Source organism: Phocoena sinus, chromosome 18, assembly GCF_008692025.1.
Source record: "Phocoena sinus isolate mPhoSin1 chromosome 18, mPhoSin1.pri, whole genome shotgun sequence".
NCBI lineage: Eukaryota > Metazoa > Chordata > Mammalia > Artiodactyla > Phocoenidae > Phocoena > Phocoena sinus.
Window position 1 is genome coordinate 61,830,358 of NC_045780.1, and position 18,090 is coordinate 61,848,447.

General features: G+C 36.5%; 1 protein-coding gene across 1 annotated transcript in view; it reads left to right on the forward strand.

The window, feature by feature from the left end:
• Positions 1-18,090, forward strand: part of GPC5 (glypican 5) — a 1,374,959-nt gene that overhangs the window by 230,750 nt on the left and 1,126,119 nt on the right. The window contains exon 3 of the mRNA XM_032610694.1: positions 6,643-7,331. Within this exon, the coding sequence (XP_032466585.1) occupies positions 6,643-7,331 (689 nt within the window). The remainder of the gene's footprint in view (positions 1-6,642; positions 7,332-18,090) is intronic.

The following is an 18,090-nucleotide window of genomic DNA, read 5'->3' on the forward strand; positions in this document are numbered from 1 at the left end:
ATTTTCCCTTTCCTTCATTGCCTTCTTATTCCCATTCTTTCTGCTGGCTACCCTCCTTTTCCTGAATCTCTGCACCCTTCCCAATCTTCTCTCTTCGGGTTATTTCATCCAGCACCATGACAAATCAGTCTCAGATCTATATCACCAACCTCAACTTTTCCCCTGAGCCAAATTATTATTGTTTTATCTAACTGTGTCTTGATAAATGTCGTTTGAATTTTTAATTGGCATTATCAATCTTAACATGTCCAAAATAGAACTTTTAATTTCTAACTCACACCGTAAACACAGTGCATCCATAGTCTTGCTTATCTGAGTTAATGGCACCAGTGTACATCCAACTGCTGAGGTACAGACTTCAGAATTATCCTTCATTTATCCATTTCCTCTACACCCTACACTTGCTGTACAACGGTAAATCCTTTTGGCTATGCTTCAGTACATATGGCCAGTGCCATCACTTTTTGCAAGTTGGCCCACGACCACTGTAGTCCAGCCTTAAGTGCCTGTCACTCATCTTATTACTTATGTTACTGAAGCCCATTCCCTGGACTCCCTGCTTTCAGTCATGCCCCTGCCCCAACAGTTGATTCTGCACACAGCAGCCACTGTGATCCTTTAATATGCAAACCAGATCACATTTCTCCATGTTTAAAATTATTCAGTAGCTTCCCATTTTACATATTAAGCCCCCAAACCCCTTCCCGTGGTTTTGTGAGGCCGCTGTGATCTCTGCCTGCTTCTCTGACCTTTCTCTCCATCACTCACTGGTCTCCAAACACACTGACTTAACTTTTGTTTTTTCCAAAGTCAACAAGCTTTTCACAGCTCAGAACCTTGCATTCCAGTTCCTCTGAACCTGCAAATCACTCCCCTCTCCTCATGGCTGGGTCTGTTTCATAATTGAGGTCTCTGCTCTGCACTGATTTTATTAGTTACACAAGTGCTTAATTGAGTTTAAATTCTTTGAAAAATCATAAATTGACTTTTAGGAAATAAATGATTATAAAATGATATTAGAAATAGATGTGAAGCACCATGATGACCAAATTAATGGAGAGGGAAATGAGGAAGGAGAAAAGTTGAGAAAGCATTTTTCCATGCAGTGCTTATCCTAGGAGACCAGATTAATTACCAATATGTTAATTCGTGGTGATACAGATTAATATCACACTCACTATTTATTTGTATAGATGACTAATTTCTGAAGAATGATATTATAAATCATACTGCATAACATTTAAAGGTATGTCATTAAATTAATATTCTGGAAAACTTAACTACACATGAAAAAATTGAGGAAATATGCAAATGTCATAGGGGTGAATTCAGTATAAACATAGAGTGGAGAACTAGGTAATTGCTTCTTATAATATCTTCAGAATAGTTATAATGATCTTCTGATAATTAAATGAATTATTATATGTGACAGTATTAAAATAATTGGAAGGCATTTTTATAAAAAAAAAGTAGGAGGAATTACAATTCATTGTAAATGACTGAGAAATTGCTCTTTAAATGATCTAGCTATCTCTTCATCTATCTGTAATGCAGTACAGAGGGATACATAGTTTTTGGCACAAACTAGCTCTAATGTAGCAGGATAGTAATGAATTATCTGTTGCAGTAACAAAATCTGTGAGTTGAGAATTGTAATGCACAAATATGTAAATTTACTCTAAAAATTTCTCTTCAACACAGATACACATTGTAAAATCATCTGATTATCCATGGTTGATATGATTTAATCTTTCTTCATCTTTTTCATTGCTATGTTTGAGGATGTCTGTGGCCTTAAATTATAATAGGCACTTCAAATTTTGTATCTTAAAATGTTCACATATAGAAAATTATAAAAAGTATGAAAAGGGTCATAAAATGTCTGTTCATGTCATGCTGGGGAGGTTACTATAACAGTTATTTCATGATCATTAGTTTTGAAATCAACTTAATCTTTAAAGCAATAAAAGCCCCATAAATATTGTTTCTCCCATTGCAAAAAACCTACCTGCGTGTAAATCTTCACTGACTTTTCAATGTGTCAAATTTGATTTCAAATCAATATCACCTGATTTTTTTTATCCACCAGTTTTATTTAAATTTAAATGCTTGATTTAAGCATCAGTAGTTCTTTGTACCTATAATAAAATGTCTCTAAAGGGGATGTGGGCTGGAAAAAGTTAATATAAACTTTCTAGTCATAGGTGTTTTGTTGTTAAATTTTCACAGAATGTTAATGTTGAACATTTAAGTAGATGCATGGACACCAAGGGGGGGAGGTGGCGGGAGGGTGGTGGTGGGATGAATTGGGAGATTGGGATTGACATGAATACACTCATGTGTATAAAATGGATAACTAATAAGAACCTACTATATAAAATATAAATAAATAAAATTTTTTAAAAAAAGAAAATTTAAGTAGATGCAGATAAACTTCATGCATTCCAAATTCACTTTCTACTTAATGAGATAATACATAAATTAATTTTCTCATAAAAAATTATGAGAAATAATGGGAGAAATTATGTTTTTATTCAGTCAGTAATTAGATTGTAGCTTTTAATGCAATCTACCACTCTTAGGCATTAAAAGGATAGTTGGAAGTTTCCTGCCTTGATAGACTTGATCTGATATCACTGAAAAGAAGAGCTTGTTGAAATTCTCAATGGGAAAACAACAAAAAGATCATTTTTCCTAGGCTATTTCTTAAATTCCTTAAGCAAACCTAACAAATGTTTATTCTAAATATATGTTACTATTTTAGGCACATCAATAAAAAGCTATTACTTGTATAGCTTGAGTAAGGGGTATTTTTTATTTATTAAAACTTTGTAATCAAAGCAACTGTATAGTTTCTCTTTAATAATTAAGTAGATCTGATTAATTATTCAGCACCCAATCTACCTTGGATTTATAAACGCTGGTTTTGTATGTCAGTTATTCTTTTTTCAGAACTGCAAACTATTTTGTTCATTTGACAATTCTTTTGACAAGTTTAAATTCTTGTTAAAATCATAATGTTAATTCCATAAAATGAAAGCACTCAACTTTGTGGTAAACATAGTAGGAGAACAAAATGATAGGTTAGCAAATTCAGAATTAATACAAACAACTAATTTTAGTAAATTCAACTTCTGATTTTATGAACTTTTTAGAAAAAATTACTAACAAAATTATCCAATTAGCTGGCTTCTAGATTGCTCAGTTACTGATATGTGTTTATATATTAAAATTTATGAAGTTATTAGGCCCAAAGATTCATAAAAGTATGTTTATTCCTAAGCATTAAAGAATCAAATGTATATATTATAGAACAACAGTTCTCACCATTGACTGAATTTAAGAAATGTTTATTGATAGAATCACAAATAGACACATTCAAAAACACATAACATATGTTTAGGGAATTCAATTAACTGGAATATGTCAATATCAGATTTTAACACAGATTGAAAGAAAAATCCTTATATTGTGATGGGTTAATAGCATAGTGAAAATCTGTTGTAGAATAAATCTATTTTTAAAAGCCATTTGTGTTCAGTATTTAATCAGATGTTGGTATCTGGGAGTGTGCAATCTCTTATTCAAAGGGTGGTAAAATCAATATATCGTTAAGAAAACTAAAATTTTAATGTATACAATATTAAGGGAAAGTTTTTAAATGTTGCTTTAATTGACTTTTTAATTTTTACCAGTTATTTAGTTATTTTGTTTAAAAAATAAAACTAAACCAGAGGAAAACTAGTCTGAGGTAAAAAATTGTAAACCTTTTCAGAAATCTATTTTTTAATTATTAACTCAAACAGTAGTCAACTTAGTTTATTGACAATAGTGCAGAGCAGCCTTATAAAGAAATAACAATATTTAGAAATACTTTCCTCATTTTTATTTTGAATGGGTGCTCCTAAATATTAAATATATTTTCAATATTGCTTTCATAAAATAAACTTGCAAAACCTACTAGTTATAGCATCTGAAAAGATAAATCCCATATATTCCTGAGTCATTATAGATTATAACTTAATGGGAATGGAATTTATAAAGAAACACTTTATTTTTTACTTTAAAATTTTTTAAAAAAATTGTGTGTTTGAACATCATTTAGAGTTGGCAGGAATCAGATGGAATGCTTGTATTGCCTAGGGAAGCATTCTACATTAACTGTACAGGGAATCAATCATATGGCAGATATCAATGACACAAATGCAGCTATAGCACGTGCCTTAGAAAACCTGGTGGAAAGCATGTAAGAGTGCCTGTGATATACGGGTTTCTTTAAATCTGTCCTTATCTTATCTTTAAAAAAAACCCTAAATTGTTTGCAAACATTGCTATTTAACCATTATTGGTAAATAAAATCATTGCAACTTCACAATTCATAGCCACAAACAAATTGCTGAGAAACAAAATGAGCCTGTATTATTGAAGAAAAAAATATAGTCTCAGCAGTTTTATTTTAGTTCCAACTGCAAAGGTTTAATTTCCTTTTCACACTCACTCCCGTTGGTCTGTGGAGACAGTGTAGTGGCTGAAATTGCAGCTCTGGGGTCAGACTGTCATGGTGGAATGCTTGCATAGAGAACGTGTCTCAGATTACCTGCAACTGCAGTGTTTCAAAACCTGGCCAGATCGAAAGAATCACTGGGGCTGCTTGTCACATAGAGGCTCCTGAACCAAGACAAATCTACTGAGTTGCAACTCCGGTGCAGAGACCCAGTGATGTGTAGTTTCCCCACACAGCCCAGGTAATCAGGCCATTTGGGGAAACCTGGTGTTAATGCAGTCTCACTTGGCAGGGCAGCTAACCTGAATTGAAGCCTTCAGTCACCCTACTAATTCCATTCTTTCACGCTTTCATTGAATACACAGTACATAGCTTATTCTCTAGTGGGCACTGGAGAGGTGTGGGTAAACACAGGAGTCCTGCCTAGTTAACAATCTTGTTTGGAGTGCTCTGTGTTGCAATAGAGTTGCAACATCCTTTAAAGCTGTTCCCTTTGATTGTAGGGTAGGGGCACTTTCTTAGTTCCAGCTGCTGTAACAGAATACAGTAGACTGGGTGATTTATAAACAACAGAAATTTATCAGGGTACCGGCAGATTCCATGTCTGGTGAGAGCCCACTTCCTGGTTCACAGATGGCTGTGTCCCCGTGTGGCAAAACTAGCAAGGGAATACTCTGGGATCTCTTTTGTAAGGTCATTAATCCCATTCATGAGGGCTCTGCCCTCACAACCTAATCACTTCCCAAAGGCCTCCACTTCCAAATACCATTACGTTGGAAATTAAGTTTCCACATAAGAAGTTTTGGGGGGACACAGACATTTAGTCTATAGCATGCACCTTGAAATACCACACTAAAGCCGGGAACTCAAGAGGAATCAGTCTTGGAATAGAATCAGAATACATGGTATTGTATTTTATCTGCCTGTGTTCTTCATGAAATTTTTTGTTTGTTTGTTTGTTTTTATGACATTATGGCATATTCATGACACAGTTTCACTTCATTAGTAGCTCTCCCTGCAACTTTGCTTTTATCATTCCATTTTATTCTACTGTTCATTTCTTTTTATAATATACTCAGTGGTTTGATTGCTGAATTATTTTGTGGTCTTTTACAACCTAATTTAAAATAACTGCAAGAGTGGGGTTACGGGAGATAATTTTGTTGATGAATTTTATAATTAATTATATATCGGCACAGTCCAGTATCATATTTAGGCTAATTATAATAAAATGTAATTACTAGGATATCCAAGGTGGTTGGCTGCTGTCTAAAGCTATCATTTTGAAATACAATTTTCACTTGCTGATTACTATAACCTCCTTTAATTTGTGGATAAATCATTCTCTGTTCTTTCTGTGGAGAAATTGATTTGGAAGCATTCATTATAGAAGTAAGATAATGAAATATCCCACAGTAAAGTCTTTGAAGATAAGATGATTAAAACAACAGCTGATAGACAGTTCAGAAGGTGGTCACAGACTTACTTATTTTCATCAGTTAATGCAACTTATGATTTTCCCACTGCTTAACAAGGTTTGACAATTTTAAGGATGGTTTAATCATGAAATGTTTTATTTTCTTTTTAATTTGAACATTCTGGAAGCCTGACAATTCTCAGGTTTCCCTTTGGGAATTTAACCTCTCTTTGTAGTAACTAGTCTATAATCTACTAGCTTTCATTCTGAAAAAAAAAAAAGAAAGGAACAAAGTGAAATCATAAAAATACAGTAAGTGTTGAGTCAACTATTTAATGTCATTGTCTTTTATAAATAATGAACTCATGATTGGAAATTGTTCTCTTAGTGACATTTTTTTTCTACCGTTAGCAGGTTATGAATGACTGAATAAAATCAATAAGAATTTACTATACATGTAACTTCTTTTTGATTTCTGCACTCTTTGTGTTTGATCCTAGGAAATACATGTCTATAAGACGTGTGTGTCGTGCGTAGTGCCCACCTTCCGCCAGGCGTTATCCTTGGGAAGCTAACTTGGGTTTAGTAGGCTGAGCATTCCCATTTAGATTCTTAGGTTAGTTTTGCTGCATTAAGCTCATTTACTGTCTGGAGCAGATGGATGAACAGTGTCAATGTGAATACTAAGCCTTTTCATCCTTTACTTCTGCTTTTGTTACAGAAACCCTTGAAACTCTCATCAGACAAGCAGAAAATTACACCAGCATACTGTTCTGCAACACCTACAGGAACATGGCCTTAGAGGCCGCTGCTTCCGTCCAGGAGTTCTTCACTGATGTAGGGCTCTATTTATTTGGTGCGGATGTTAATCCTGAAGAATTCGTAAACAGATTCTTTGACAGTCTTTTCCCTCTAGTCTACAATCATCTCATTAACCCTGGTGACAGTTCCCTGGAATACTCAGAATGCATCCGGATGGCCCGCCGGGACATTAGTCCGTTTGGTAATATTCCCAAAAGGGTACTGGGGCAGATGGGGCGATCGCTGCTGCCCAGTCGCACATTTCTGCAGGCGCTGAATCTGGGCATTGAAGTCATCAATACCACGGACCATCTGCACTTCTCCAAAGAGTGCAGCAGAGCCCTCCTGAGGATGCAGTACTGCCCGCACTGCCAAGGCCTGACTCTCAGTAAGCCTTGCATGGGATACTGCCTCAACGTCGTGCGAGGCTGCTTGGCACACATGGCAGAGCTTAACCCACACTGGCATATGTACATCCTGTCATTGGAAGAGCTGTCGGATGCCATGCATGGGACATACGACGTTGAGCACGTGCTGCTGAACTTCCACCTGCTCGTTAATGATGCTGTGGTGCAGGCTTACCTTGATGGACAGAAATTATTGGAACAGGTAAGCAGCCACTCAGTGTTTACTGATTTTTTAGAACTCAGCAATTAGCTATATATTACATAAAGTGTGTGGATTATGAGCACATCATCATGTACTTTAAATTATGGCAGCTTAACAAGCTAATACTTTAGGAGATAGTAGGAGAATGCATGAGTTATCATATTCAATTCTAAATATAGTTTACATCTTACATCAAAATTTTGGTTAGCTAAAATACCAGTTTCTCCTCTAAGTAGAAGTCTTCTTATAGGATTAGTTCAGTGAGGTAGAGAGGGCTCAGTTTTAAAATCAGGACCAGTATAGATTTGATTCTGCTGTCTGCCAGTAATTCTCAAGTCCCTTAGCTTCTCTGAGCCTCAGTTTCCTCACTGATAAGAAGAAAATAGTAACACATAACTTTTGGAGTATTCTTTTTTGGGAAGATAGGCAATCATGTAGGCATACTACCTAGTATGGTGCCTGGTATTCCAAAAATGGGTAGTTATTGTTGGCATTTCAAAAGTATTCAGCTTTAAAATAGAAAATGCCAGTTATATAGTCATTAAATGAAAATTTGATATCTTAGGTTTCAAAAGTGTTTCTTCAGAGACTCTCCAGAATCTGACACAATCGTGGTGTGATGATTTTTTTTTTTTTGTGGTACGCGGGCCTCTCACTGTTGTGGCCTCTCCCGTTGCGGAGCACAGGCTCTGGACGCGCAGACCCAGCGGCCATGGCTCACGGGCCCAGCTGCTCTGCGGCATGTGGGATCTTCCCGGACCGGGGTACGAACCCGTTTCCCCTGCATTGGCAGGTGGACTCTCAACCGCTGCGTCACCAGGGATACCCCAGGAGGGCCTTTTTGTATCCTTAAAATTTATCACATAGAAAAATATCTACTTTTTCTATTCCAAAGGCTAAACTAACACAGGTTTGTAGTTAGATAGACATGTTTCAACTCCTGAGTTTCCTACTCATTAGTCATGTGGTCTGAACAAGCTACTAAAACCCTCTGAGTCTGTTTTGTCCTGTGTGAAGAAGGAAGTGATGGCTTAAGTGACACAAGGTAAGGCTCTGACATTCGTAGGTACTTGGTACCTGAGAAGCTTGCTTTATTCTTTCCATATTCTGGGACCAGCCCTGAGCAAACCTCGGTGAAGCAGGTAACTTTAGTATTATAAATGATTAGAATCATCATCATGCTTGCGTTCTATAAATAAATTTTTAACAACATTTTTGTCATATGAAACTCCTTGGTGGATTTTCAAAGAGCATTCTTTTCTTTAAGCAAATAATTCTATTTCATTTAATAAATGGTCCTTAACTATCTTGAAAAACATCAATTATTACTAATAAATTGTAGATTCTTTTCCAAATAAAACAACTGAGACTTTCTTTTTAACTTATGGTGACAGAGGAGAAACTGACTTTAAATTCCTTGAAAATTGGCTCATTATATTTATTTCTGCCAACTTCAAAGTGATTTATAGGCTGTTTATCAAGCTTTGATAACCAGTTCACACATCAATGAATTTAATAAATTCAAAATAAATTACTGGTGAGCCAGCAAATAATGACTTTCTCACATTCCCAAAGCAATCTCTGAGATCTAGTACCTCAGTAAATACGTACAGCCACTTTAAGAAATCCATAGGGGTACCTGATGTATCATACTTCCGTGGGATGCATTTCAACTGGAAAAAAAAATTCTCAGTTTCCTGAGAAAATTATAAATATCTTCCTGAGAGAATTATAAATATGATATAAATATCATATTTAAAAAAAAATTGAAAATATCTTTTTTGGTATAAAAAATTACCAAATATCTATTTGGTAAACCATTAAAGAAACAAAATCTAATTTATAAGAGAGCATTTAAATTTTATAATCGTTCTGGGGATTAAGACAAAAATCTAGTAAAGCATTAACAGAGGCCATCAAAGTATGGAGATTAAAAGCACAGACTCTACTCTCAGACTGGATTTCCCATCTGTCTCTACCACTTACTAGCTGTGAGTTTGGGAACTTGATTATCTAATCTTTCTTGAGTTTCCTCTTCAGTGAAATGGGGCAATAACAAACAGTACCTACATCATAGAGTTCTTGTGAGAATAAAATGAGCTTCGGTTAGTGTCTTATACGTGGTAACTGTTTAAAGCCTACTAATTATTAGTACATATGTTCTTTATAAATACTTCATTGATTTCTCTGGTGTTTTAAATGCTTTCAATGTGAACACCTCCTTCTTACTGTGGTATAGAATTCAAAAAATATTTTAAACGGGCATTTAACGTAAGCGGATAATTGTAAAGATGTTCCTTGAAGGAGAAGAAAAAACTGGGATTTTTATTTATTTAAATATATTTATTTATTTTATTTTTGGCTGTGTTGGGTCCTCGGTGCTGCGCGTGGGCTTTCTTTTAGTTGTGGCGAGCGAGGGCTACTCTTCATTGTGGTGCGTGGGCTTCTCATCACGGTGGCTTCTCTTGTTGCGGAGCACGGGCTCTAGGCGCGCGGACTTCAGTAGTTGTGGCTCGCGGGCTCTAGAGTGCAGGCTCAGTAGTTGTGGTGCACGGGCTTACTTGCTCCGCGGCATGTGGGATCTTCCCAGACCAGGGCTCGAACCTGTGACACCTGCATTGGCAGGCGGATTCTTAACCATTGCACCACCAGGGAAACCCCGAAACTGGAATTTTTATAAAATATTATTTAGAAGTCTACAATGTGTTTTAATATTAATGGATATTAATTGCTAATTATTTGATAACAGTAATTCCTTTGTGAGGAAATGATTGATTGATTTTTTAGTAGGAAATGATTTAAAGGATTGAATGATTTCTTGGTAGGAAATTATTCATTTTGTAAATAAAAACTTGATATTTTAAAAAAATTATATCTGCTATTAATTAAATTTAGAATATTAGTTATTAATATAATTGAATGCTTTAACTTATTAAAGAAACAAGAATGCAGGATCTGGGTTAATTCCAATGTTTCAACCTCTTCTAAATGGAACAAATGTTACTGAGAAACTCAACTGAATGTTGATTCTATACAATTTTAGAAATAAAAAGGTTTTTTCAGCTTTATTGAGATCTAGTTGACAAAATAAAATTCTTCTTTAAATATTTGGAAGAATTCAGTAGTGAAACCATCTAGTCCTGGGCTTTACTTTGTCGAGAGGTTTAAAAAAAATTTTTTTTTAAATTACTGATTAAATCTCCTTATTCATTATTGGTGCTGTTCAGATTTTCTATTTTTTAATGTCTCAGTCTTGTTAGGATATATGTTTCTAGGAATTTATCCATTTCTTCCAGGTTATCCAATTTCTTGGCCTATTATTATTCATTGTAGTCTCTTATGATCCTTTGTATTTCTGTAGTGTCAGTTGTAATATCTCCTCTTTCGTTTATAATTTAATTTACTTGAGTCTTCTCTCATTTTTTTCTTACTCTAGCTAAAGATTAGTCCTTTTTCTACCTTTTCAAAAACGAGCTCTCAGTTTTGTTGATATTTTCTATTGTTTTTTTCTGGTCTCTGTTTCATTTATTTCTGCTCTGATCTTTGTTATTTCCTTCCTTCTGGTAATGTTGGGCTTAATTTGTTCTTCTTTTTCTAGTTCCTTGAGGTATAAAGTTAGGTTGTTTATCTCAGATCTTTCTTTTTCCTTAATGTAGGTGTTTATCAGTATAAACTTTCCTGCTTTTGCTGCATCTCCTAAGTTTTGGTATGCTGTGTTTCCACAGCTGGGAGTTGAGGGTTCCCTCTAGCCTGTGCTACCTGTTTCCATGTGGGTATTTTCTCATTTGCTTGATGTGCAGGGGTTTCTCAGCTAGTTTCTAAAATGGCTCTGTGTATACAATAGCTGTACATTCTATGTATCTTCGGGAAGAGGGAACTTCCTAGGGAAACGAGGAGCCTCCTATAATGGGAATTGCTGCTACAGAAAGTTTCTGTTTTTAAGTCTGTACTGGGTTCCAAAGTATAATTTCCAACAATAAAAGTCCCACTCTGTATTTTTAAATAAAAAATCAGTTTTCCACATCTCTTACCTTTGCACTATTAGTACAGTTTCAGCTGATTGCGTCCAAATTACTTTAGGATAGCTATGTACTTCAATTTCCATACCTTTCAAGATTGAGTTTAAGGTGAGCTGTACACACTAATGCACTCTAATTAAACTACATTGTTGTGATAACTAATATTTGATCACTGCTTCTCTATACATCTACATTTATCTGAAACTGTAAAATGAAAACCTAATAAATTAATTATGTGTTTTTAGGTATCTCAATGATATCTTTATATATAAATTGAAAGGAAAATTAAAATGATAGCCTGGGTTATTTATGGTAAAGCACTAATTTTATTTTATTTCTTCCATAGTGTGGTATATATTTTCCTAAAAATCACTCTGTATTCAATTTTACATAATAGGGACTATGGGACAAATAAGGTTAAGGCAACACATTACTCTCTCAAGTCTGTGTCCTTGAAATTGCCCCTAGTGTGGGAATGGTGGGTGGTATATACATTCCAAAGATGGGGGTGGGGGCAGGTAAGGAGCCTCTGATCTCTGGGTCCCGCTCACGTGTCAACTGGCAGTCATATCCTCTCGATGACCTCTTCCAACAATATACAAAAAGCCAACAATGCATTATTTCTGAAGCAAAGTTTATTTTTTTAGGAGTTTTCATTCATGTATATTTTTGTACTTGGTTAACAGAGAATAAAGGGCTGTGACCAAAGTTTATAAATCAGCTACCTGTGGACAAAGTTTATGAGTAGGTGGGCAAGACTTCATTGAAAATACCTTCATCATGTCATTTGATATATCTTGATGACATCTTCATCAAAATATCATTTTTACCTTTGCCTAATTTTTGTTTAACTGATGGGTTGGGCTAATGTCGAACTTGTAATTATTATATTGTTCAGATGAGCTGGTTCTTTTGAGGAATAAGACTGGGCCTTGACAAGAGAAAAGGGAAAGGCATAAGAATTAAATTAGCAACAATTGAAGGGGGAAGACATAAGCTTCTAGAGCAAAAGTAAAAGCTCAGACAGAATCCAATGAAAATGGGCTAACTGAAAATAGAAAAATCTATAAGCTAATAGAATAGAAAAGGAAGATTCATTAGGCTATGAGAAGGTCATCCAGTCCAACTCATCATTCTAGATAGAGATCACTTTGAAAGGTTTTCATCCACTTAATTCTGGATACTAAATAGTGACAGGGATGTGGAATCCCTGTCAGATGTGGAATGACACAGATGTGTCAGATGTGGAATGAGACAGAATTGTCTGACTAGAGTTAAGTCAAAGGGTAATCCTATTGTCCATTGATTTTCTACTCAAACATTACAAAAACTTGAGATATTTCTATAATATTTTCAGCCCCAGCTGGTAAGAATTTTCTTTACATGCCTGATTAGATCCAAATCCTCCATCTTTTGGAGACTTGCTCCCTGCACATGTGGATCATGGGAGGAGCGGGTGTCCTCTTTGGCCCTTTGATAACCTCTCTTGAAATGATTGGAAGTGGTGAGGACCAATCAAGATCCAGGTACCTCATATGAGAGGTAAGTCTAAATTTTTTTAGGAGCACATTGGATAACAAGCTTGCATAATTTAAGGATAGATATTTTATAAGATTTTAAAAATATTGCATGATTAATTTGTGATTTTACCTTTCTGAGCAAGATTGTGGTATGAATTACTTGAGAATAAGCACTGATAATCATGATTCTTTATTTCTACTTAATTTCCTGGGAAAGAAAAAAAATTATTCAATGTCTTACGAAGCCCTGAAGTCCTTATAAAGGGAAAGCTGGACACAGATCTCTGGGAATAATGGTCCATCAGGTTTGTGGACAGCTCTAGTCGTTGGAGAGTTCACCCTTACGGTGAATGAATGTCTGCATCTTCAGTTGTCCTGCCTGTTACTCTAGAATGGAATGCGTTGAAGATAGGGACTCAATCTTGGACATCTTACACATCAGCTATGTGAAAGCTATTACTATGCTCCTTGCCTGATAGCTTCTTCTTTGTAGGCTTTTGACTCCCTTTTTATTCAATTCTTATTTACATGCTTTCTTGTTAAGATCAAGATTTTAACCACGCAGCTCTGTCTTTCTCTCCTGGAGGACCTGCTGACCGAGGATGGAGTCGGCCACACTGGAGGGAGCTTGGGGGTTGACAACTGGTAGACTTCAGGCATGAACTTTTTCATTCCCTCACCGTCAAAGCCAGATGCTTCTCCTTCCTCAGGGATCTGGAATCTGGAGGATTCCTGATTGTAGTCTCAAGACTCTATCAAATATACTTTTTAGGAAATTGGGAATGGAAGGATAGTTTTCAGAACCTTTACATTTCTTTCTCAATTTTTGCATCATGTATGCCTCTGTTTTGTTATGTTGTTGAGGTTTCTCTGAGCTAACAGAACTCTTACACCCATAATATGAGCTTGTGTCTTCTGGAAATAAGAAGGTTTTAATAATAACCAGTGATTCTTTTTAATTTTTCTGAAATAAATTTTGCTTGAAGTTTTAAAGTGTGTAGCTGTTCATATACATCACTGATATTTTTGTCTGGTTTGGAACAGCTCTCCTCTACCTTAAATGGTATAAATTCTCTCTAAATTGGATACTACATAAAAAATTGTTTTTTTCCCTTAAGTGCAACAAGGATGCGATATTTCTGTTGGAGTTTTTGCCTCTCCCTTTTTGCCTGAGTGTTTTCTGAATGCAACAACACTTTCTTGGTTAGAGATTTTTAATGCTTTGATTTTTAATGCAGATAATTTTTAAGTGCATTGATAATTTTAGCTTCTGCATGTAATTTTGTGTACATTTGCTGTCTTTTTTTTTTCTTTGAGAGTTTGTAAACTGGTATTAACTCAGTCTTATAGATCAGCAATCTTTTGTCTTCACCAATTAAGAGGTCTCCATTTTCTGATGCCTTTGACATATGCAATTCCACATTTCCACACTTCATGTTGTCCTTCCCCAGAACAGCAGCCCAATATCTCCTCTCTAGCAAGTGTTCATTTAGGGTCTTGATCAGACTCTCTTTATTATTAAAAACTCAATCCAAAGGCAAGGTTTTATGAGAGGTTTTTTTTTTTCCTTCTAAATTAATTTTGCCCATTCTTCCCTTCCATTTTTGAGATTTTATGAAAGCAGCTTTATTCTTCTCTGAAGGTTGGAATTTACCTCCAAAGGCTCTGTTAGTGCTATCTGAAGCTGTCCTCCATTCTTCTGATGGATTTTGAAGGCTTTTTTGGTTGTAACCTTGTTTCGTTTGCTTTGATGCATTTCCTAAAAAATTTAATCTTGCTTATAATGTCAGCCAGCAGCTGAACTTGTAAACATGTAGATTTTTCTCCTTTCTGTGCTTTCTGTAAGTATTTGGTTTAAGCCCAAGTAAAGAGATGTAGCTTCTCAGCTCTTTATTCATGGTCTTTACATTTCCCATGTCTTAGAGTACTGGCTTCCAGTCTGGTTGATTTAAGGTCTCCAGACTCTTTCCAAAGTAGCTAAATTTCTCAATAATTCGATATTTTTCCTCTAGAAGGACAGACACTCCAGTGGGCAGTTTTTTGTGTCTCCTTGCGTAGAAATACAAAGTTTTAAGCCCAAAACCCTCACTGTGACTATAAAAGCCATTATCGCTCACAGCGTTTCTTGGGGATCTGGGCCTGTGCTAAGTTCCCTTGACAGCACTGCCACTGCTGGGCATGGAGTCTCCAAGGATCAGTATCACACAGAGCATCACAGCCATTAGTGGGCTCCCCATGGCCCCCAAGGCCACTGATGACTCAGCGCAGGCTGCCACGTTCCTATGGCCATAACAGATCATACAGCCCTGCACTGAGAATTCTGCCCAGAATGTCCATGGTGCATAGAAAGCAGAGCATTCCTCACTGGAAGTGGTATAAGTGACAAGAAAAACAGTGCCTCTCAAGATGTGCCCCCCACATCTGAACCCACAATGTCAGCGGTCATATCACATGACGCTGGGGTACCGACGAGGCTCCATAGGGCAGAGGAGATGGCCAACAGCTCCAGCCATACTAGGTGTTTCCTGGCTGCCCCAAGAACTAAGCAGGGAAATGTCTTTATGTGTCTGTAGTTGTTTCTGTTTGGGAAGCTCCATGGTGAAGGGCTGCAGGCCCCCGACAGTGGCCACTGATCCTCTTGTTCTTCAATGAACTTTTCATTCTGTGGCTTTGGAGATCTAACCCAGCCCACGATGATCAGAGAAGACTCTGACTCTCCGTGTGTCCTTGGTTTGTGTCTGGCTCGCCTTGAGTGTGTAGGGGCCAAGTGTGTGAGTGGCCTTATGATGGGCCCTGCGTAGGGTTTTTTTATTTATTTATTTATTTTAACATCTTTATTGGGGTATAATTGCTTTACAATGGTGTGTTAGTTTCTGATTTATAACAAAGTGAATCAGCTATACATATACATGTGCTCCCATGTGTCTTCCCTCTTGCGTCTCCCTCCCTCCCACTCTCCCCCTCCCACCCCTCCAGGCGGTCCCAAAGCCCCGAGCTAATATCCCTGTGCCTTGCGGCTGCTTCCCCCTAGCTATCTACCTTACTACGTTTGTTAGTGTGTATATGTCCATGACTCTCTCTCGCCCTGTCAAAACTCACCCTTCCCCCTCCCCATATCCTCAAGTCCGTTCTCCAGTAGGTCTGCGCCTCTATTCCTGTCTTATCCCTAGGTTCTTCATGACATTTTTTCCCCTTAAATTCCATATATATGTGTTAGCATACGGTATTTGTCTTTGTCTTTCTGACTTACTTCACTCTGTATGACAGACTCTAGGTCTATCCATCTCATTACAAATAATTCAATTTCATTTCTTTTTAAGGCTGAGTAATATTCCATTGTGTATATGTGCCACATCTTCTTTATCCATTCGTCCGATGATGGGCGCTTAGGTTCTTTCCATCTCCGGGCTATTGTAAATAGAGCTGCAATGAACATTTTGGTACATGACTCTTTTTGAATTTTGGTTTTCTCAGGGTATATGCCCAGTAGTGGGATTGCTGGGTCATATGGTAATTCTATTTGTAGTTTTTTAAGGAACCTCCATACTGTTCTCCATAGTGGCTGAACCAATTCACATTCCCACCAGCAGTGCAAGAGTGTCCCCTTTTCTCCACACCCTCTCCAGCATTTATTGTTTCTAGATTTTTTGATGATGGCCATTCTGACTGGTGTGAGATGATATCTCATTGTAGTTTTGATTTGCATTTCTCTAATGATTAATGATGTTGAGCATTCTTTCATGTGTTTGTTGGCATTCTGTATATCTTCTTTGGAGAAATGTCTGTTTAGGTCTTCTGCCCATTTTTGGATGGGGTTGTTTGTTTCTTTGTTATTGAGCTGCATGAGCTGCTTGTAAATTTTGGAGATTAATCCTTTGTCAGTTGCTTCATTTGCAAATGTTTTCTCCCATTCTGAGGGTTGTCTTTTGGTCTTGATTATGGTTTCCTTTGCTGTGCAAAAGCTTTGAAGTTTCATTAGGTCCCATTTGTTTATTTTTGTTTTTATTTCCATTACTCTAGGAGGTGGGTCAGAAAAGATCTTGCTGTGATTTATGTCATAGAGTGTTCTTCCTATGTTTTCCTCTAAGAGTTTGATAGTTTCTGGCCTTACATTTAGGTCTTTAATCCATTTTGAGCTTATTTTTGTGTATGGTGTTAGGGAGTGATCTAATCTCATACTTTTACATGTACCTGTCCAGTTTTCCCAGCACCATTTATTGAAGACGGCTGTCCTTTCTCCACTGTACATTCCTGCCTCCTTTATCAAAGATAAGGTGTCCATATGTGCGTGGGTTTATCTCTGGGCTTTCTATCCTGTTCCACTGATCTATCTTTCTGTTTTTGTGCCAGTACCATACTGTCTTGATTACTGTTGCTTTGTAGTATAGTCTGAAGTCAGGGAGCCTGATTCCTCCAGCTCCTTTTTTCGTTCTCAAGATTGCTTTGGCTATTCGGGGTCTTTTGTGTTTCCATACAAATTGCGAAATTTTTTGTTCTAGTTCTGTGAAAAATGCCAGTGGTAGTTTGATAGGGATTGCATTGAATCTGTAGATTGCTTTGGGTAGTAGAGTCATTTTCACAATGTTGATTCTTCCCATCCAAGAACATGGTATATCTCTCCATCTATTTGTATCATCTTTAATTTCTTTCATCAGTGTCTTATAATTTTCTGCATACAGGTCTTTCGTATCCTTAGGTAGGTTTATTCCTAGATATTTTATTCTTTTTGTTGCAATGGTAAATGGGAGTGTTTTCTTGATTTCACTTTCAGATTTTTCATCATTAGTATATAGGAATGCCAGAGATTTCTGTGCATTAATTTTGTATCCTGCTACTTTACCAAATTCATTGATTAGCTCTAGTAGTTTTCTGGTAGCATCTTTAGGATTCTCTATGTATAGTATCATGTCATCTGCAAACAGTGACAGCTTTACTTCTTCTTTTCCGATGTGGATTCCTTTTATTTCCTTTTCTTCTCTGATTGCTGTGGCTAAAACTTCCAAAACTATGTTGAATAAGAGTGGTGAGAGTGGGCAACCTTGTCTTGTTCCTGATCTTAGTGGAAATGCTTTCAGTTTTTCACCATTGAGGATGATGTTTGCTGTGGGCTTGTCATATATGGCCTTTATTATGTTGAGGAAAGTTCCCTCTATGCCTACTTTCTGGAGGGTTTTTATCATAAATGGGTGTTGAACTTTGTCAAAAGCTTTCTCTGCATCT